General features: G+C 40.7%; 2 protein-coding genes across 11 annotated transcripts in view; one reads left to right on the top strand and one right to left on the bottom strand.

Annotated features, from left to right (window-relative positions):
- ACSL4 (acyl-CoA synthetase long chain family member 4) overlaps positions 1–16,919 on the bottom strand; it is a 47,478-nt gene extending 30,559 nt beyond the window's left edge. For 2 of the 5 annotated variants that reach the window (XM_081179313.1, XM_081179316.1), the window contains exon 1: positions 16,764–16,919. The gene's annotated coding sequence lies outside the window, so the exon portion shown is untranslated. Of the gene's footprint in view, positions 1–12,981; positions 13,007–16,603; positions 16,700–16,763 lie in introns of those variants that run through there. The other 3 variants (XM_081179315.1, XM_081179317.1, XM_081179314.1) reach the window with 3 other exon arrangements.
- Positions 16,816–21,872, top strand: part of LOC308578790 (uncharacterized protein) — a 34,398-nt gene continuing 29,341 nt past the window's right edge. For 3 of the 6 annotated variants that reach the window (XR_014004097.1, XR_014004100.1, XR_014004101.1), the window contains exon 1: positions 16,951–17,202. Coding sequence is in view for 1 of the 6 variants with exons in the window: in XM_081179357.1 (XP_081035483.1) it covers positions 18,710–18,812 (103 nt within the window). In the remaining 5 variants the exon portion in view is untranslated. The other 3 variants (XM_081179357.1, XR_014004098.1, XR_014004099.1) reach the window with 3 other exon arrangements.

The raw sequence follows: 21,872 nt of genomic DNA, 5'->3' as shown, positions 1-21,872 counted from the left end.
CCACTCCAAGGTTTAATGTGAAAGAAAAGATACCAGAGATTACAACATTCATACAGAAATATACTTGTTATTTTCTATCAAAGAAGGCTTTGAAAGGCACTGCATAATTAAAAGGTACTTTTGTTCAAAGTTGTAAAGGTTTACAAAGTTGTAGAAGTTGAAACTTTTATGTCCACTACAAAATATTTGTAATGTTATCAAGGGCAGGTAAAAAGTTAAATATGTGACTTTTTAAAGCACTGTTCCGTTTGCACACAGAAATGGCTAGCAGCTTAAAAAAGAAAACAAATGGTTTAAGATCAGAATATTTAATGCTATTGAACCAGAGGTGTTTGCACATCCAAGTCAAACTACGAATATGCACACAAACTGCAGCTACTCACCAAGCGAAGCCTTCCAAGTATGTCTGCTAGTCTGTATATGCATTAGGAAACTTATAAGGCTACAAGAACACGCCTACTAAGACAATACGTTTTTCTTTTTAAGTAAGCATTATGACCTATTACTTCCGATTCTGGGGAAATGAGTCAATACTTGTCGTGGCAATGGTGATGTTTCTGAAAGGTCAAACTGAACTGACCATTTTTGCAACTGCTGTTCTGTTGTAATATAAATATTCTGCAAATGGTTAAGCACTTTCCTACATAGCCACAAATGTTCTCATGATGTATTATAAATCTCCAAAAGCTTATTTACAATGAGGAGTCATCTGTCTTGCAGCAGACTAATAACCATGGTTGACCCTTAAGCTGATGTTCATCTTGAATAGCTAGTCACTAGTGTATGAACTGTAAAGGATGTGATAAAATATTAGTGTACTGTTAGTGGAGAATGAAATCTGGCCCCTTATCTTTCAGACAAGCAGTTAAGACATTTTCTTTCTAGTAGGCTTTTAATAATTTTTAATCATGCTAGCTACAGTGCCCTTTTATTTGTTTATACTCTGTATTGCTTTTAAAAATTCTATTAACATTTAGGGAGCAAATATCCCTTTCGGATCCTGTAAATATAGGGAGACAAATCAGTAGGTCTAGGCTGCAAAAAATGGGACTGGCATTGCTGAAGTTGTCAGCCACATTTTTTTTTACATGGTTGCAGACAGCAATCATTTTGGCAAAAAGCACAATTTCATTGAGTCCAAGGATCAAAGAAATTACAGGATAAAGTTAACTTTTAGCTGGCAAGTTTAGATAAACCTAGCAAGGTTTTCAACAGCTGTGTTTAAACACTTGCTTGGAAACTATAGGCAACAACAAATTCCACACTGGCGAGTGAACAGGCAGAGGAATTTTGTGCTCTTGCACCAGAATAGAAACTAAGTAAATTGCGGGAAAAGCCCTCTTTTCCACACTCAAGTGTAGAACTGTAGTGAGCTGCTGGAAGAGTCATGGTGCTCCTTATCTCTCTTCTTCCAACCCCTCTGCCACAATAGCAGGCTCATAAACGACTCCCCCCCCCCCCCCGCACAGTAACATTTTATAAATCTAGCCTTAAGAGTCATGTTTTTATAGTGCTGCAAGCTATAACATATCACACTGACGTATGATCATTAGCACACACTCCTCTGGGTACAAAGGAAAACAAATTGTATGTGCCTTCTTGCTTCATCTTCATTGATACAAGATACAAGCTGCCCACTTTTACGTAACTGGGAGCAAAGGGCAATTGGCAAATAACCTTGAGTACTATTTTAATTATTCTGCCTTCGGTGTTATTTTCATAAATGTAAATTAAGATACACTGCATTTCTGCTGTTTGCTTCTTTCATCGGCATAAGCCCCACTGTTAGTTTTAGACTGTCCATCCATCACATAGGTGGTCATCCTCTAGGGCTTTTGAAATTGTAGGCTCTCCATGTTAACACTGCTGTATTCCATCAGTCTGAATTGCATCTTGCCACAACGTTTTTAACTATGGCAAAATCAAGATTTGGGATAGCAGAATAGGAAGTTGTACTAGGAGCCACAGAGCTTCCTCAACTTCTGATCACTAAAGATTAGCATTTTTACAAAAAAAACAAAAACAAAAAAACTATCTCTGCTCATTAAAAAAGAATCTCCAAGGGAATCGGAAACATGCTTAAAAGAAAGTCACTTTCTGATGTATTCATTTATAGACTACACACATAGTCTAAAATCAGCTATGTATTTGGAACATTAGCTTTCAACATTTGAAGCTAAATGAGAAAATGGGCAGGTCACCCAATATATGATTGCAATGTAGACTATTAACTATGTTCACACAGCCTGGCAGTTCTGTCTGTGTGAGGTGTGTGTATATGGTGGTGGGGAGAGCAGAGGGAGTGGTTGGCTGATCATGCTTTCCACACACACCTGCTTGCAGTTCACACTGATCATTGGAGACATTCACAAAGAGTCAGATCAAGGGAAGTGTCAGTCGAAGGATCAACAAACTGGTTAGGAAAAGAAGTCGCAGAGCACTATCAAATAATCAGTAGTAGGTTCCACACATTTGGTTCCTGCAAGTGCCAGTGGAGTTGTCAGTGGAACAATTCTGCAAAGCTTATATCATCAATGGGAACTGATAGAGCTGTCCAAAGTTTTCCTTGGTGGCAATTGGAACCCTCATTGTTGCAATGATGAACAGCAACACTTAACACAATCCCTCAAATTTTTCTCCAATCAAATTGTTTTTTACTTCTCAGATTTATTCAGCCATTCCTACTTGCAGTTTTAACCAAGTATAAAATTACCTTAAATGTTCAGGTGGGCAGTATGTTTTGACCATTTCCTTATCTTAACTCCCTGTTCTTGGCACAAAACAACTGGAGCATGGTCTGTACATGATACTTCTGTTTTTGTGAAAGAACAAGATGCAGCCTAATAACCTAGTTCTGTAGCTTGCTTACCAGTGTCCCAGTATATAAAGCTAGCTCTCAGTGTGGTTGGCTAATGGGGTGTTCAGAATGGAAACAGAAAAAGTAATCTTTGTCCCCTTCACCCCTTCCAAAACATTTTTCCTTGTTGGTGCTAAAGTTCAGAACAAGCCACAACATTTAATTGGGGGTAGCAACTTGCATGCTTAAAATTACTACTGGGAAATACAAAAGATAAGTTTGTGCATGTTGAATAAAATCCTAATTGTAGATCAATAGGAAATAGGATTGCAAAATTGTTAGGGTTGACAGAAATGGTGCAGTAGCAGACTTCCTGCAGAAAGGGACATTACTCACAAGCAATTTTAAGTTGCAACGTATCAGAAAACAGCTTTCACAGGACTTGCACAATAGCAATGTACTTCCTGTAGGAAAAGCACACAAGTTTATCAGTGATGTCCTAGAATAACCTCTTGACTACGGAAGTGATGAAGCATATTCTTAAGAAGATATATAGCTGTACAATAGTTGATGACCAAGTAACCACATTATGTAGGTTATTAAAAAAGCAAATTTCCATCAGCTCAATTGGGACATTCTAGATTACCAATCCAATTACAACTCCTCCAAACACAAAATAAGGAACTTTCACTAATTTCAGGCTAAAGTCAGCATTGGATTAGCACAAGCCTCTTGTGCTCTTTAGATAGCTGGTGCAAGCACACATTGCTCCATATTTCATTTGTTGGCTTTTGAAACACAAGACATGTAATTAAAAGGTTATTGTAAGTTTGTAACAGTTGTAACATCAACATTAAACTACTGTACAAGGATTATGAGGGAACCGTTGCCCTCTTTGGCATAATTGCCAAATGGTCATGTTTACCATAACAAGATAAAGAAAACAAGATTCTTACTATGAAGTAGTCCTAATCTGCATAGTTTGGTTCCCTCTCTAGCTATTTACCTAGTATCAGAAGAACCTCCAAATGTTGAGAACTGTAAACAAGAGGTAGGAGAAATGTTCTAGCTTCAGAAAATTTGTTGAAAAGATGGAAATATTGTGTCATTCTTTCTCTACCCCCCACCCAACACCATTAAAAAAACAACCTGTGCAACTATTCAACCATAATGGGCCACTGCACAAGGAGGCAGTTCCAACAAAACCAATAAGCAGATTTCAAGGGTTTTTCATCTTAAAACTAGAGTTTCTAAATTAGCTAATGTTACTGCCATTATAAAGATGGTCATAACATTGAATAAGACGACAGTCTTCTACTTAAATTACATAAGTATATAAACCATGTTTCTGAAATAGTACAGGAGAGCAATCCTGAAGCCATTTGGACTCTTCCAGTGACCTCAAATATTCTCTGCAGTGAGGAAGGAAATGGGAAAGCCTCTCCATTGTCCCTTTGTTCAAATCCAGTCTTAAGGGTGTATTTGTGTATGAATATGGATGCGGGTGGCGCTGTGGTCTAAACCACTGAGCCTTGGGCTTCCCGATCAGAAGGTCGGCGGTTCAAATCCCCATGACAAGGTAAACAGCGTTTCCGTGCACTGCTCTGGTTCACCAGAAGCTGCTTAGTCATGCTGGCCACATGACCCGGAAGCTGTCTGCGGACAAACGCTGGCTCCCTCGGCCAGTAAAGCGAGATGAGTGCTGCAACCCCAGAGTCGTTTGTGACTGGACTTAATGGTCAGGGGTCCCTTTACCTTTACCTATGGTGAGCCTGTGACCTGGATTCAGTAACTAAGTATATAGCATCTCAAAAGGAATGGCCAGGCTGCCTAGGTGGAGAAATCAGTGATCACTGTCATGTATCCTGACAAACAGGATTTCTGTGGTAGACTGCCCTGTGATGTATTTCTGTTGGAGACCACCTCCTTCTGTGATGTATGTACAGTGGTACCTTGGGTTACATATGCTTCAGGTTACATACGCTTCAGGTTACAGACTCCGCTAACCCAGAAATATTACCTCGGGTTAAGAACTTTGCTTCAGGATGAGAACAGAAATCGTGCTCGGGCAGCACGGCGGCAGCGGGAGGCCGCTTAGCTAAAGTGGTGCTTCAGGATAAGAACAGTTTCAGGTAAGAACGGATCTCTGGAATGAATAAAGTACTTAACCTGAGGTACCACTGTATGGTGTTTTGGGGGGTGGTCTTGAGCTACAGGGTGGGTAATTTCAAAAGTCTATATAAGGGCTTGCACACCATTGTTCGGGGTTCCTCTCCTCCCTCCATGTGTGGAGTGAGTGGAGGACCCTGTTGCAACAATTTAATAAAGATCGGGCTTATTAGCTGCTTTGCTTCTCAATATTCTCTGGTTGGCCTCTGTTATTTTCTCCTACTGAGAGGGAACCTACTTAAGGTCTCCATACAGGCTCTTGGATACTCCATAAGGGAAAAGGAGCAGTGGTTTTTTTTTTCTTGTAACACTTACAAGATTGTTAAATACCAAATTTGCAGTCTTTATAAGCACCAATAACCTATTTCAAAGAGTTAATACACACATAAAGATAAAAGCAAAAATGCTTCTTTGGAGAAACATCATTAGGTTCTCGAAGAGCTGATCATAATCTGGTTTAGAATGTCTGCAACAGATCCCTTTTTGCCAACCTGTGTAAGACAACGGAATATATTAAGAGAAACTGAACTGCAGCTGTCCTGGGGGGGAGGGGGCAAAACTGCACTACCCATTAAATGGCACTGTTCCTCTAGCAATGGGGAATCACATTACCCCAAGCCCATCTAAAACTGCTACAGAATACAATTATTTGTTGGCTACCCTACTCACTCATTTCATTTTCTAGTTTTACATGGAGTTTGTGTAAGGATGCCCAGAACCATCTCATAACAATTCCAAAGGCGCTATTGCCAGTTCCCCTCTTCAATAACACCACCTCCAATACTGCATCCTGTAACTTGTTCTTAGGCTTTATTACTTCTCATATAGCAGTGATTCCCAACTTTTATGAACCCAAGGTCCTTTTTTAACCTCAATTACTTTGCAGACACCCATATGCTAATTGTTGTAATTTTAGGCTCTGCTAACTGATACATGGCAAATAACTATTATGAATATTGCAAGGCCTCTTATATACTCTTGCCCAAAGGAGGTGGTGGAACCAAAGGTTGCTTGCTGTGACTTGTTTGCACAGGATAAAATTGCTTGCATCCACTGGCATCTTGAATCCGCTATTAAATTCACAAAGAGTCAGATAGCATCAGTGCTCCATAAATCACTACTACAGCTAATTTCAATGAAATTTAACAACTCACAAACCAGCTAAAAAAAATTGATCCACATCCTGTTCTTACTTAGCCACAGATACTGGATCAAGTCATAAAATAGTCAAAGAGAAAGTATTACTTCTTAAAAAGCAGTAGATTATAGGCTTTAATTTAGTCCATGTGCAAGCAATTGAAATGAAGACTAGTGATGTGAGGTGAGAAAATTCTCGAGAATGAGAATATTCTTGAGAAATATTCTCTGCTAGAAAATTCCCCAGAGAATATTCTCCACAAACTGTAAATTCTAATGTAAGAACCAGTTTTACAACCCACATTTAAAAAATCTAGTATATAATAAGTCAAGCTGTGATATTGCCAGTGTTAGTAATGAATAATGATTTTTTTTTATCCAGTTACATTACTGGGCATTGTGTCACTCACCACTGGCAGTTTTGAAATGTGAGCTACAGAAAACCTTTTTTTAGTTTTAAAAATGCTATACTTTTAATTTGATGAACATTTGAATTTGTATGTATTTCAACTATATGTAATAGCCATTTTTCTATTTTGGTGTGACCTTATTCTTAGTAATTCTATACCGTTGGCCATACAGTGTGATTTTTTTTACAGAAAGTAGCTTTGATGCTTTATACATTTAAAATACCTAGGCCTATATGTGTAACAGCATATGAGGTAGCCTTGATTAAAACAGTTGACGTTTCTATATTTTTATTTAGTGCCAGTAACTGGTTTTTGCAGTACCATTCAATGGTACAAGGTGCCATTTACCAGAGACTGACATACTGAAATATATTATCATATAATGATAATATATTTAATGTTAATGGCTTCTTTTTTATATGTATGCATATACAGTGGTACCTCTGGTTGCGAACAGAATCCGTTCCGGAGGCCCGTTCGCAACCTGAAAAGAATGCAACCCGCGTCTGCGCACACACGGGTCGCCGCTTCTGCGCAAGACGTCATTTTGCGCATCTGCGCATGCGTGAGCGGCAAAACCCAGAAGTAACCCTTTCTGGTACTTCTGGGTCGCCGTGGGACACAACCTGAAAACGTGCAACCTGAAGCAAACTTAACATGAGGTATGACTGTAGTTTTGTTTATCAAGCTGTGTTTTAGTCACCAAAACAGTTATTAAGTATTAGAACTATTTGAAGCACAAGATAGCCTATTACAGAACTTACTTGTATCAAACCTTAACATGCCAATTGCATTGACTTGTCCTTTAACATGTAAATTTTCTGATGGAAGAATAAAATATGATTTAACTACTGAATTTCCTTATACCAAACCTTAACATGACAATTACTGGTGCCATCACCTTAGAATGGTTTAACTTTAACTATAAAACATGTTTTACTTTTTAATTTGATACTTGCAAGTCAAGTGACAAATAGGCTTGTGCTTATATATTTTCACTGTGGTTCTTTTACTAAATATACAGTTAGTGGCAGGCTTAGTGATTAACATGAGTCATTCACATTGAATTTTCAATTTCAAGTTTGGCGCAAACAATCAAAGAATGTGAATTCACTGCATTGCCCCACTGAATAAAAGCATCTGTACAGGTTTTGGCTGCCATCTGAACAAGATTACCCATGAATATTACATGTATATTAACTAATTATATAATTTTCAATGCATTAAAATTATATCATTTTCAATGCATTAAAATGAATATTCTCCTATTTTAAATGAAAATTCTCTAATATTCTCATTAATCGAGAATATTCTCCAAAAGACTATTCTCAAGAATTTAACATCACTAGTATGGAATCTATTTATGGGTACTCTATGCATGCATCTTTTGCACATGGAAGAGAATGCTATACTGGGGCATCAGTTACAAGACTCTTCTACTCTTCTACTCTGAAATTATAAAACCATCTAACAAAGGTACTAAAATAATAGAATTATAGAGGTGGAAGGGATTCTAAAACTCATAGTCCAACCCCCTGCAATGCAGAAATCTCAACAACACCATCATCCAATGTGAAACCATACTGGACCCTGCTTAGCTTTACAAATGTGCTAGCAATTTTATTGCTACACCAATTGTTGCTTTAAAAAAACCCACTGCAAGAAGAAATTAAGAAATTGTTCCACTGAGCAAGAAATCATAAAAGGAAAAAACTTTTTGTTCCAGACCAGTCTTTGCCTCAACTCTAAAAATGTGTGACAACCCAAAAGGGCAACTGTATATGGACAAATCCAAACCCCTAGGAATGGTGGATTAAGAGCTCTAGAAAGCAAGACAGTAAACATCTATAAAACGTTACTTATCTGCTTTCCCAGAGAAACTGCACATGAGAATATTAAGTGCACATCCTTCCTTGAACAATCATATAACTGAATATCTACCTGTTCTTTAAACATTCTTTAAGACTCTGCCCTGTCATGCTTATGGTCTAGAGATGTAGAATCATAGAATCATAGAATCATAGAGTTGGAAGAGACCACAAGGGCCATCGAGTCCAACCCCCTGCCAAGCAGGAAACACCATCAGAGCACTCCTGACATATGGTTGTCAAGCCTCTGCTTAAAGACCTCCAAAGAAGGAGACTCCACCACACTCCTTGGCAGCAAATTCCACTGTCGAACAGCTCTTACTGTCAGGAAGTTCTTCCTAATGTTTAGGTGGAATCTTCTTTCTTGTAGTTTGGATCCATTGCTCCGTGTCCGCTTCTCTGGAGCAGCAGAAAACAACCTTTCTCCCTCCTCTATGTGACATCCTTTTATATATTTGAACATGGCTATCATATCACCCCTTAACCTCCTCTTCTCCAGGCTAAACATGCCCAGCTCCCTTAGCCGTTCCTCATATGGCATCGTTTCCAGGCCTTTGACCATTTTGGTTGCCCTCCTCTGGACACGTTCCAGTTTGTCAGTGTCCTTCTTGAATTGTGGTGCCCAGAACTGGACACAGTACTCCAGGTGAGGTCTGACCAGAGCAGAATACAGTGGCACTATTACTTCCCTTGATCTAGATGCTATACTCCTATTGATGCAGCCCAGAATTGCATTGGCTTTTTTGGCTGCCGCGTCACACTGTTGGCTCATGTCAAGTTTGTGGTCAACCAAGACTCCTAGATCCTTTTCACATGTACTGCTCTCAAGCCAGGTGTCACCCATCTTGTATTTGTGCCTCTCATGTGAATGACTAGGATTCAAAAAAGGCAAGGGGAAAAACAATCTGGTCAGATAAGTATTGGTGTTTGCATATTTCACGTTAGCAGAATCAGCATGTCCGAGAAAAGGAGGAGGGCTAGTCACTACAACCATTCTAGGAAGCATAATGCTTGTACAACTACAAAATACTGTATTTTTCGCTCTATAAGATGCACCAGACCACAAGACGCACCTAGTTTTTGGAGGAGGAAAACAAGAAAAAAAATATTCTGAATCTCAGAAGCCAGAACAGCAAGAGGGATCGCTGCGCACTGAAAGCAGCAATCCCTCTTGCTGTTCTGGCTTCTGTGACAGCTGCGCAGCCTGCATTCGCCCCATAAGACGCACACACATTTCCCCTTACTCTTTAGGAGGGAAAAAGTGAGTCTTATAGAGCAAAAAATACGGTAGTTATGACTACTCAAAAGCAAATCACCTCCACCATTTAAAATACAAGGACATTATGAAGCTTTTGTTAATCCAGTACCCTTGTAGGAAGTGACTCCTATGCTCAAATTTCCTTTCCATGAAAAGCCAGTCACACTAGAAACAAAATCCTACATCAAAAATAAACAAATATAACATGAAAAACTAAACAAATACTTCAGCCATTTAAGCTGCTCCCACTTATGTGGGAGCAAACTTCACAAAACTCAGTGAGCCTTAATTCCGAGATGACACCATGAAGATGTTGTTGCTGCTGCTACTGTTACTTGCAGGTCTCATGTATAAAATTTCAGTTTTAAACACCTTTAATTTTGTTAAAAGGTTCTATTCTGCATGTTCTCCTGCACCCCGCCTCCCAGTTGGTTGCCTTCTGCACCCCGCCTCCCAGTAATAATATATAATCACATTACATAGGTAAAAGGTAAAGGATCCCTGGACAGTTAAGTCCAGTTGAATTTGACTATGGGGTGCAGTGCTCATCTCTGTTTTCAGGCCGAGGGAGCCAGCATTTGTCCGCAGACAGCTTTCCGGGTCATGTGGCTAGCACGACTAAACCACTTCTGGTGCAACAGAACAGTGACGGAAGTCAGAGCACACACAAACGCCATTTACCTTCCCACCACAGCAGTACCTATTTATCTACTTGTGGTGGTATGCTTTCAAACTGCTAGGTTGGCAAGAGCTGTTACATTACATATTACATTACATTACATATTAACCTGCTCAAACCAAGAGCAAATGCTTCTATTTTCTATGTCTTTTCAGCCAAATATATATCATGATTCCAAATACATTTAATTAAGATTGCTATTCTTCCATAATAAGGAACACTATTTTAGTGTTTGATAGCTTACACTGTTTTGTAATTAATATTTTTGTCATTCAATAGTTTTTTCTTAGATTTGGGGGTGATACAAATGAGAAGTCAATACAACAGTCCATTGATAACAATGAAAGCATCCCCATTAAGGTTTCAATCAACAATTAAGTATGGGAAAGTTGTATAGATTGCATAAGAGTACAAATAAACAGCATTATGTCTGATAGACAGTTTCCAAATAAAGATGACCACAAAGGCTGTTTTAATTGCCATTCTTCTACAGTGGTACTTCAATTAGGAATGTAGCACTGATGAATAAAAGTCTACTGACTATTTATATCCTGCTGTCATAACAAAGCTTCATATCCTTATACTAACGTGCCTATTTTGGAAGGTGACAAAAGAGTGATAGTGTGAAAGGTAAAAAATATATAATGTCCTGCTATTCAGTACTGCATGAGACAATGCTATTAAACCCTGTGGTGTTCAAATAATTGCTTTATATCTACAAATTGGCTAATTGCTGCCATATCAGTGACTGCTTTCCCAATATATACTGTATATACTAAATAGAAAGCTTACTTTTTACCCAACCAAGGAAAGCCACATGCATCAATTAGTTCATATGAGAACACAAAACATAGCTGATGTAGCCTTTTACCTCAAACGGAAGATAACACTTTAGTGTCCACTCTTATCATAATAGACAAGATGTAATATGCAACCTTGGAAGCTGCTAAGCACTGAATCACATTTTCTTGGTTTTCTTTCTCTCTTTCTGCCTTCCGCCTCCCTTGTTACATCAGCATCAGGCCACATCCTGAGCCCAGCCTCCTGAGCTGCGTCTACAAAGGGGGCGTGAGAGGGAGGAGATTATGCTACTGAAAACCAATGACCAAAGGAAACCATCTGGTCTGAAGCCAGAAAGATGCTACTGATTCAGGGAAAGAATCACAAAGAACTGCTTACTTCTCATTCAGCTCCTGGGAAGGAGATACTCTAGCTGGACAAAGGCCAGAATCAGCTCACGGGGTTGTTTGTAATCCAGAATATAACTCTTTAAGGTACATTACTGACAATAAATATAACATCTCTTTCTCAAAAGCAACAAAATATAAACATTTGGTAATGCAAAAGGCTGCTAGAACTAAAAAAGGGGGCAGACAGGAGGAAGTGAAATGACAATTACAGCAGAGTGTAGCAACAGTGATGAACATATGCAGTGATAAGCCACATACACCTACACACACACACTGTACCTGAGGCCCTAATAAAGGCAACATTCCAAATGCTATGCAAGTCAAAGTGCATTTCTCACAATGGCTACACAACACATACTGACAATTAAGGGTTTGCTTTTGTTTCTTTGCAAGACCCACCTCTTGCAAACTGTTAGAATTACAAAAGTAAAACTGTTCCAAATGGAACAGAATAATATAAATTTAACAGTTTTATCTGTTTTTATAATTGCATGCTATGTAACTGTAACCTGCCCTGGGACCTTATGCTGAAGAGTGGGTAAGAAATTCTATAAGTAAAATAAATATGAAATTAACATCTGCTGCTGAGTTTTGTTAAGCCTATTCTATAGATCTCTCTAATATTAACAAAAATATTCTTAAATAACATGGGCCCACATATATTCACCCTACCACTGCAGCACCCCATTACAGATAAGAAGGCTATCTGGAATACCGTACCCTGAAATAAGCTGCCTCAGATTACATCTTGAAATCTGAGCCACTAGCCCTGATTGGCATGCATATGCTTCTCCAACTTGCAGGATCCAATCCCCATTTGGCCACACTTCATCAACTTTACAGATGCTTTCCTCCCCACTCCTCTGCCAATTCTACACTTCTTTTCAGTGTTGTTCACATGAACTTCATCCCAGGTGACCACCTCATACTCAGCGTTCAAAATTAGCCCCTTTTCAGCTGGCTATTGGCCACTTGCTACCAAGTAAAGATGCCTGGGTGCCAAGATGGTGCCTGATATCTCCACCATCTGGCTGGCTGGTGCACAGTAGCGGTTTTTTTGCTGCTGTGCTATGGCATGCGTCAGATTTTAGATGGAACTGATAATATACACAATTCATTTTCAGCTTTGTAATCTTGTAAAAAAAAAAAAGGCACCTAAACATTCAGTTTGTGAGCCTGTAATCTAGGTTTAAGGCACCATTTGGCAAAAAATAATAATTATATCTGCTTCTAACACTGCTCATACTCCACTGTGATACTTTTTCAGAACCACACACCTATGTCGTCCCTTCCTATTCCTCTCCTTCTATTTTTTTGTTCTCTTATACTGTCGTCTAAATCTTCATTTCTGCTTTTCTTTCTCTCCTACTCTTCTGCTTCTACATCTCCTACTTTCCTAACAGTGTTGTCCAACTTTGCTTTCCTCGATATATAGGATATATAGGAAATTATGTTGTGGTTAAGTCTCCTTACCTAAATGTAGCCTAATGTGACAAACAATATACAAAAGAGGGAATTAAAAAATAATATAGCAGCAATTTATCTCCCTTCTGAGAACTTAAGTGCTGCACACCGTTGATACAAGTATTTGTGCTGCTGAAAGTGAAAAATCCTATGACAACCCCACAAACAACATCACCCACATCCACACAACCTATCCTTTCTGATGCAACAGAAAGAAAGTGAGCTCACAGATGAGTCCATCAACTCAAGCACAGTATAGCTTTCTCTTCTAAGCAAGATCATTATCAGGATAAAGGGAAGATCATTTTAACTATTATCTGCTTATCTTAAGATGGTCTCAAAGTATGTTATGACTATTAGATTATTATTTTGGGGAAGGGAAATAAATGGCACAGGAACCATCATTACCCAGCCCTTATAACTTCCTCTATCCAGGGTGAAACATGATGTGTGTGCGGCATTTCTCAGTTTTCTTGTAGATATAAGTCCTCTGTCATGCATGATCTAGTGGAGATTCCTGCATTGCAGGAGGTTGGATTAGATGACCCCTGGGATCCCTTCAACTCTACAGTTCTATGATTCTATACATTTCCTTTTGCCCAAGCAAGGCCAACACATACTCTCACCAACTCCTGAATCCACAACGCACAGAATGTTTTGACTGGCAGGAAGATACAAAAATCTAGTGTTGATTTTCACAAGCAATAACCTTTGCCTTCCTCTGGGGTTTATGCCATCTCCCTATCTCCTGACAAAGTATCACACTAGTTACCCGCCAAATCTAACCTGTATACTAAAAAATACCAACTGTTACTCAATCCAACCTGGGTGCGAGAGCCCTTAAAAATGGGCTGTGATATGCAGCCCTTTGTCCTTTCCATGCCAGACTACTAGTCCCTCACGTCAGGGTCCATTATCAATAATCAAAACCACTGCAACAGACGACCTATGGTGTGTTACTCATGAGACCAGAAGCCTGCTTTCTGGATTCCAAATTGTGTTTACACCAACCTCAAGAATTCTAGAAATCTCCTACATGCGTAACCACTGAGCGTATACTACTGGGAGAAAGTGTGGGGGTAGATAAAAGCAGACTTCTTTGTTCCCTGGGAGTCAGATAAGTTGGGTACTGACTGAGAAGTGCAGAGTGTGCTACCTCAGGATCCCTCTGAAAGCAATTGCTTTGTTTTTTCAAAATTCACCATGCCTGGGAGCTGAAAGAAATAATTGGCAGGTGCAATGGCAGCAATTACCTGATAGTTAAGACACCGCTGGCCTACTCTACAAAGCCGTTGTGCAAAGGAAGAGCAGAGCCAGGCTCTCCTAACCTTCCTGTTCTGTTATATGGCCACATAATCCAGAAAGCTGTCTGAGGAAAAATGGCAACTCCCTCGGCCTGAAAGCAGAGATGTGCAGCACACCCCATACTCAAATTTGACTGGACTTAACTGTCCAGGAGTCCTTTACATTTTTACCTTCTGTTACACGCCCTCTCCTTCTCCGTTTTATTTCCTCATCTTGATACTTATAGGAGGACTAAATACACCCGCTCCAGGGCTAACTAACACAGTTTTGGGCCTTTTTGGAGGCATGTTAGGGAACAAGGGGGTCTGATACATTCAATACCTCCTTCAACATGCTTCATTTTCAGGATGAACAGCTGCTCTACACAGGCATCAAGTACAGAGACTTCCTCAGCTGCAAGATCTTAGGACTGCACCCTTAGTCAATTAAGTGATTACATTAGCCAAGGCTGTAACCTGAAACATACTTACATGCAACCCCTAAACATACATGAACAAAGTGGGATTTATTTCTGAGTAAACATGCAGAGAGGACTGTATTGCACAAAGCATTCTGATTGGCTAAAAGGTGCTTCCACAATCAGATTTATTAAACATTTTAAAAACAAGCACTCTAATTAGCAACACCCTCTTGTCTTGTGGCATCATAATGACACACACATATATTGTCACATAAGCTTTCATCAACTATGGAAACTTATGCCACAATAGATCTGGTCATCTTCAAGTTACCTGAAGACCCTGTTGTTTTTGCTATAACAGACTACCATGGCAACCCCTCTAGAAGTTCTCCCTGAAGAAAAATTTTATCCTGTGCAAGAGAAAACAGAAGACCTCTTCTGGGATACCTATTGCAGCCCAGGAATGCATCATCTAAATAAGGAAAGAAAGAGAACCCATTGTTTTTTCCTCATAAGCAATTATATGTAGATAAAACAGATTAATTTGTAGCAGAATCCATACATGCCTATTTAGAAATAAGGCCCTCTTAGTTCAGTAGTGTAGACTCCTAGGTAATTGGGAGAAAATTTTAGCCTAAATCAGTCAAAACTCATACATGTAAACAGCAAAGGCAGCAAATTTTACACTGCCAGTTAACTTAGAATTGTACTGCATGGAAACCAAATACAGTGGTACCTCTGGTTACGAACTTAATTCGTTCCGGAGGTCTGTCCTTAACCTGAAACCGTTCTTAACCTGAGGTACCACTTTAGCTAATGGGGCCTTCCGCTGCCACCATGGTGCGATTTCTGTTCTCGTCCTGGGGCAAAGTTCTGAACCCGAGGTACTACTTCCAGGTTAGCAGAGTCTGTAACCTGAGGTGTTTGTAACCTGAGGTACCCACTGTACTGGAATCCTCTACCCACCTACCAAAAGCAAGCCCCCCTGAACTCAATAAGCAGACATATAGATTGCACTACTAGTTGAGTATTTGTATGAATTTTAACTGATCTGATTAATCTATGAAATGTGTATAAAATGTATGTGTTACACACACACACACGACTCAAGTGTGAGGGCCGCCATGTATACTGAGTTTCTGTAATGTTTTATTGATGTTATTGTATTTTTTATTGATTAAAAAAAAGAAACAACATTCAGAAGGTCAACAGGCAAACAAAAATGGCATTAATAACAACATATATTTGAGATTTTGATGCCCAAGCAGAATATAAATCCTGTTGAATGGATTAACATTAAACATACAAACACAAATTTTAGGGCTCCCATTTGATTAAAGAAACCCTGGCTTAGGGAGGAAAGCAGTATGCCCTTTCCCTGCCAGAGGACCACATTTCTTCTCATGGATAACCATTTGGGAATATAGCGGTATGGCCAGAAGCAAAAGTATGAGGAGGAATGCAATCCTTACTTTTCTAGGCTGCATGACAGCCATGCAAATTCACAAAGAGGTTTCCATACACACACCCCTACATCCTACCGGCAAACGGCTTTGAGGATGTACACCTGTCTAGGCAAAAGTAGCGCCACCTGAGGAGGGGTTCCTACCCCTGCCGATTAATCGGATGGCCTTGAGCTGATTGATCTACCGCTACATCCCACACTGAGGGGAGGGCAGGGGGTCAGTGAGGCTGAGGGGGAAATGGGTGGCTCAGAGAAAAGGGAAGCTGGGCAACGCAGGTGACGTGTTAATAAAAGCGAGGTCAGAGGAATGCGACCCGAAAGCCAGCTTTGAAAGAAAAGGTGAAGTGAGATCCCCGCTTCCTGCTTCTACCCGACCGGGGGAAAAGCTTTCATGCCCTTTGGCGACGGCTGGAGGGAAGGAAGCAAACTGTCTTTCGCAAGGGCCACGCAGCATCACTCACCTCATGCGGCGGAAGGCAGAGGCGACCCCTTTCCGGCATATATATATGTACCCTATATATAGGGTGGGCAGGTGAATAATCTCTCCCAAATAAAAATGGGCGGGAAGCGATCTCCTCCCCCCTCCCCTTAAGAAGCGGGGCGCCGCCAGGCGAATCTCACCGTGATGTGGGGCGGGGAACGAGCGAGAACTCTTTCCTGTCCCCGGCTGCCGTAACCGAATCTCTTCTCTCCCGCAACTGAAGCCGGTCCGCTGCCCGCCTCACGCTGTTTAAAATGGCTGAGGGGGGAAAGAAAGCGAAGCAAGACCACGGGAGAGGAGGCGGGGGCCGCGCCGGCTGAGGTAACACGGGGGCGGGGAAGTGAGGGGGAGGAGGGGGAGTGTGCCCCGGCGCGTGGACCAATCCGAAGCCTCGCTCAGCTGATTGATGCGAAGGGCAGCCTCACAGAAAGGAGGAAGCAACACAGAGAGAGAGAGAGTGGGAGGGGAGGTTTGGTGGTGGTGACAGCGGAGCCGGCCGTGACGGTGTTGTCGTCTTCGTCGACGGCGTCGGCTGCTCAGGCGGCTGGAGGGTGAGGTGATGGGCTGGAGGCGGGCGAGGTAGGAAGAGAGCCTCGCCCAGAGAGGTGGCGATGTTCTCTTCAGAGGTGGCGGTGGGCGAGCGCGAGGTCTGACAGGAATTCAAGCTATTCTCTCGATCTGGGTTGTTGGTTTTTGTTTTTTTGACCGCCAACGTATAACAGATCAGACATAGATATGCCTCTCATAGGTTTATTTATTAAATTTCTATACAGCCCTTCATCCAAAATATTATTTGTGTGTGTGTGTGTGTGTGTGTGTGTGTGTGTGTGTGTGTGTGTGTACATTTGTGCCCCACTCTAATGTAGTCAGAAAGGCTGCCAGAGCAGCATACATAGTCAGTTAAAACAAAGCAGTCCCTACCCTCAGGGTAACAACAACAACAATAAAGAAAAAGTACACCGCACACAAGGAAAAAGGGACAGGGAGGGAAGAGGAAAATCAAAACAAGTCTGTGAACTTGCTATCTAGAATGGTACATGCAGCCTTGGTTATCTCCCGCTTTGACTGCTGCAATGAGCTTCTACATGGGGCTACCTTTGAAGGTGACTTGGATACTACAATTACTCCAGAATGCAGCTGCTAGACTGGTGACTAGGTGTGGCCACCAGGACCATATAACACCAGTCCTAAAAGACCTATGTTGGCTCCCAGTATATTTCCATGAACCATTCAAAGTGTTGGTGCTGACATTTGAAGCCCTAAATGCCCTTGGCCTTGTATATCTGAAGAAGTGATTCCACCCCTGTCCTTCAGCCTGGACACTGAGATCCAACTCCAAGGCCTTCCTGGCGGTTTGCTCATTGGGAGAAGTGAAGTTACTTGGAACCAAGCCCAAGGGCCTTCTTGGTAGTGGGGCCTGCTCTGTGGAATGCCGTCCCATCATATATCAAGGAGATAAATAACTGACTTTTAGAAGACATCTGAAGGCAGAATGTGCAAAGGAAGTTTTTAATGGTTTATGGTTTTTTAAATATTTTGCTGGGAGGCGCCCAGAGTGGCTAGGGCAAAATTATAATTGTTCATTAACAGCAACAATGATAATTTTGGTACACAAAAAATCATCATAAAAGGACAAATAAAACAGTGGCTTCCCCCAGTTAAATTAATTTAAGGACAAATCAAACAGTGGCTTCCCTCAGTTACGGTAAATTAATTTAAGCACACAATGAAATATTCAAGAAAATTACTTCATGACCCCCAGTTAAGTTAAGAGCACAAGAAAGTTGAGTGAAATCTAACTGGATAATCATGTGAGTTAAATCCATTAGCAGTACTATGAACAATGTAACAGTACAATAAAGTTGTAGGGTGTATGGGGTGTTAGGGGAGGAGTAGTACCTCTGGTGGGGAATGCATCATGCGCTATTTGGGGTAAATTGTCCTCCTTTGATCCCTACCCCGCACTCAACTCTCACCTGTGGCTCCTAGAAGCTGTCAGCATGCGACTGCGGTCACACCCCAGTGTGGTTGCCATATTTTGAAGAGTAAAAAAGATGATGCTATGACAGCCATTCAAAGGAAATAAATGCAATTTGTCTCAAATTTTACCCCTGAAAAAGAGTGTGTCCTGGAAAAAGAGAACACATGGCAACCCCCAGGAAATTGCTTCAACTGGCCAGCTAAACCAGGTGAGGGTAGCCGATTGGTCTCAAATCCTCGATGAGTTAGTGACTTCCCCTGCATGCGAAGACTCTGGAAGATTGAGCAGACAAAACCAATAGAGGGCCAATGGTCAAGGAGGTTTCTGCATGTGCTGTAGAGAGAAGTGAGGGGCAGATGGGGCTTATCAACCTGGGAAGGTAGCCCATCTAGGAGAATGAAAACTTTGACCCTAAACCACCTCTGCTTCATGGGATATCTTTGGGAGAAGAAAATGCTAAGGAGTAAACCCTACACAAATCTAGAGTGGAGTCCCTAAGACGGTTGGATGGCACCTTGTATGCCTCCTTCTGTCAACTCTTGCAGCCAAGCTAGTGCCAACTGTATTGCTCTTCTTTCCTTTGGACTACATCACTGAGGCTGAGAAGGAGGCAGCCTATAATAACAACAACAATAATAATTTTATTATTTATACCCTGCCCATCTGGCTGGGTTTCCCCAGCCACTCAGCCTAGGACTCCATGCACCCTGTTCAGGCATGTGCGCTGGAGAAGTTCACTTTGGTGCTGCTAACGCAACGGTTTGACTTCACCCCCAGAGGCTCACTCACTGTCTCTTGAGAAAGAGGGGTACCAACACAAAACACAATAAAATCATGAAAACTTAATGTCGCCACAACCAATAATTTATTGAAAACCATGATAAAGTAGTGTAAAATCTCAAGCTATTAATCAAAATTATGTTCTTAAAAATTATGATGGAAACACAGAATCTTGGATCTTAAGATATATTTACTTGGACCGCAATCTGGTATTCATTTTCATTGGGAAAAGGCCAGTCTAATTTGGTGTGGCTTACTTCTGGCTACCATTACTTCTAGTATTATTACTTCTCACTGTTACCAGTAAGTAAGTTCAGTGAAGGAAAGTTTCCCACCCATTCCTCCCCACAGCAGTCCCCTGTGCCGAATCCCTCATGTATTTATTTATTGCATTTATATCCCACCTTTTTCTTGCAAGGAGCTCAAGGATCCCCCTTCCTCTTTTTCTATAGTTATATTTACCCACTGTAGAAAAAAGAATGCAACAGCTATCCCTGCCCCCCACCCCCACCCCAAAGCATGTTTGGGTGAAAAACTGGAATTGTGTGTGTAAAAGGACATAGGTTGGCTCTGGTACTGAATCATGCATCAGAAATGAGGACTCAGCTGGGTTAGAAACAGCTTAACTAACCAAATGCACCTGTAGCAGGAATGTTCACATGGAGAAGCCACACAAAGCCACACAAATAGTGTCACATGGTGACTTTGCATCTTGCCCAATTAACAATGGATGATCACCAAATGGGTAGCAGAGAATGTGAACTGATTAGAGATGCTTTATACATTGTCCAAGTACAGACCCTCCAAGTATCCCTATTTTCCAGAGACATCCCTAATTTAGAAAAGCCGTCCCAGTTTCTGATTTGATCCTGGAATGTCCTGCTTTTCCTTAGGACATCCCTATTTTCATTGGAGAAATGTTGGAGGGTATGGAATTATCCAACTCCCGAGCCATCTGAAGGCAATCCTGTATAGGGAAGGTTTGTTTAATGTTTTATTATGTTTTTATATGTGCTGTAAGCTGCCCAGAATGGCTTGCGCAACCCAATAAGATGTGTGGGGTATAAATAGTAAAATTATCATTATGGAATGGGACGTCCCTATTTTCATCAGAGAAATATTGGAGGGTAAGCAAGTAATTAACACAGTACCCAAGTGGAGAGAATATGTATATCGGCCATAGTCAGTGCACACACCAATTAATGTTGATACTCATGCAGATCAGCAATGCATATGGTGGTTGCATAGGAAGCAGAAACTGCACAGTTAGACTACTGAATAGGGTAACAGCTTTGCTGTGCAACTCTGTTCTTGTTTACTCAGAAGTAAGTTTCACTTTGCTCAGTTGGGCCTATTCTCTAGAACGTGGGTAAGCAGATCTTAGCCTTGTAGGATTAACGTTGGGGTTTTTGCCTTTTTAAGTTTATCCCTGACATCCACTTCAAGATGCAAAATAGTGGCTCAGCCAGATGGCTATGAAATAGAGTGCTTCTGAACAAATGCTCAGCCCAGGAATTTGAGATCAGTACCAGAACCAAGCTTACAAATACTTTCAGAGAAAAAAATCACTTCAGGTTTCCCCCCCAAGCATACATTTTCAGCAACCTAATATTATGTGGGGGCAAGCTTTTCAGTTGTTGCTATTGTTAGACAATTGGAAATCGATGTCACCTGAAGATCTACCAGTAGATGCTAATCTTCCTTCTTCCCACCAACACGGACCTAGAAAGTGTGTTTGGATTTCAGCTTTACAGCTACTATTTGTAGCACGGAGAGAGGCAGGTATGTATTGACAGTTTCAATGACGTTTAAATCAGATCTGTTAGCTTAATATCCAGATTCCTCATTATTAAATCAAAGTCCACGGATGTCTGTTATTTGTATACTGTAATTGCAGCTCAATGCAGTTTAGAAATATAGATCCACTACATAATCATACAATAAACTTCCTTGTGGGTTATTTTAAAATGTGTGAAATTGAAAAGGGGAAAAATAAACCCTTTTGCTCATCTTTAAGATTAATTTTTTACGCTAAACTTTCATTTGAGAAGTCACTTAATGAAATTGGTGGCTGAACTCTTTCATAAACTCAGTAACTTGAGACTCATGAGAAAAGAGTGGGAAATGGAAACTAAAGTGTTGATATAAGAGGAACTAGAAAATGCAGCTAGGACAGATCTTTGTGCTAAAATGCACATTGTAAAAAAATAATCTAAGTATTTATTTATTCCCATAGACGTTTTCAAATTCTGTATTAGTGGCCTTGTACACACTGGTATGAAATATTGTGTGCTCAATAGACTGGTTTGGCATGCAAATAATTGAAACTTGAACTCTTCCCATGATTTCATCCCCTCAACTTCCAGTTTAAAGACATGACCATATTTGGTGTAGGACTTCAGAACTGATTCTTTGGGGTTGAAGTTACGTACAAGATGTTATCAAATGAAAAGGAAGAACACAGTCAACAAAGCTTTGTTTTTCTGCT

The sequence above is a fragment of the Podarcis bocagei genome, assembly GCF_964188305.1.
Source record: "Podarcis bocagei genome assembly, chromosome: Z".
Taxonomy (NCBI): Eukaryota; Metazoa; Chordata; class Lepidosauria; order Squamata; family Lacertidae; genus Podarcis; species Podarcis bocagei.
The sequence above is the reverse complement of the archived record's forward strand: the minus strand, read 5'-3'. Positions and strand labels throughout refer to the sequence as shown.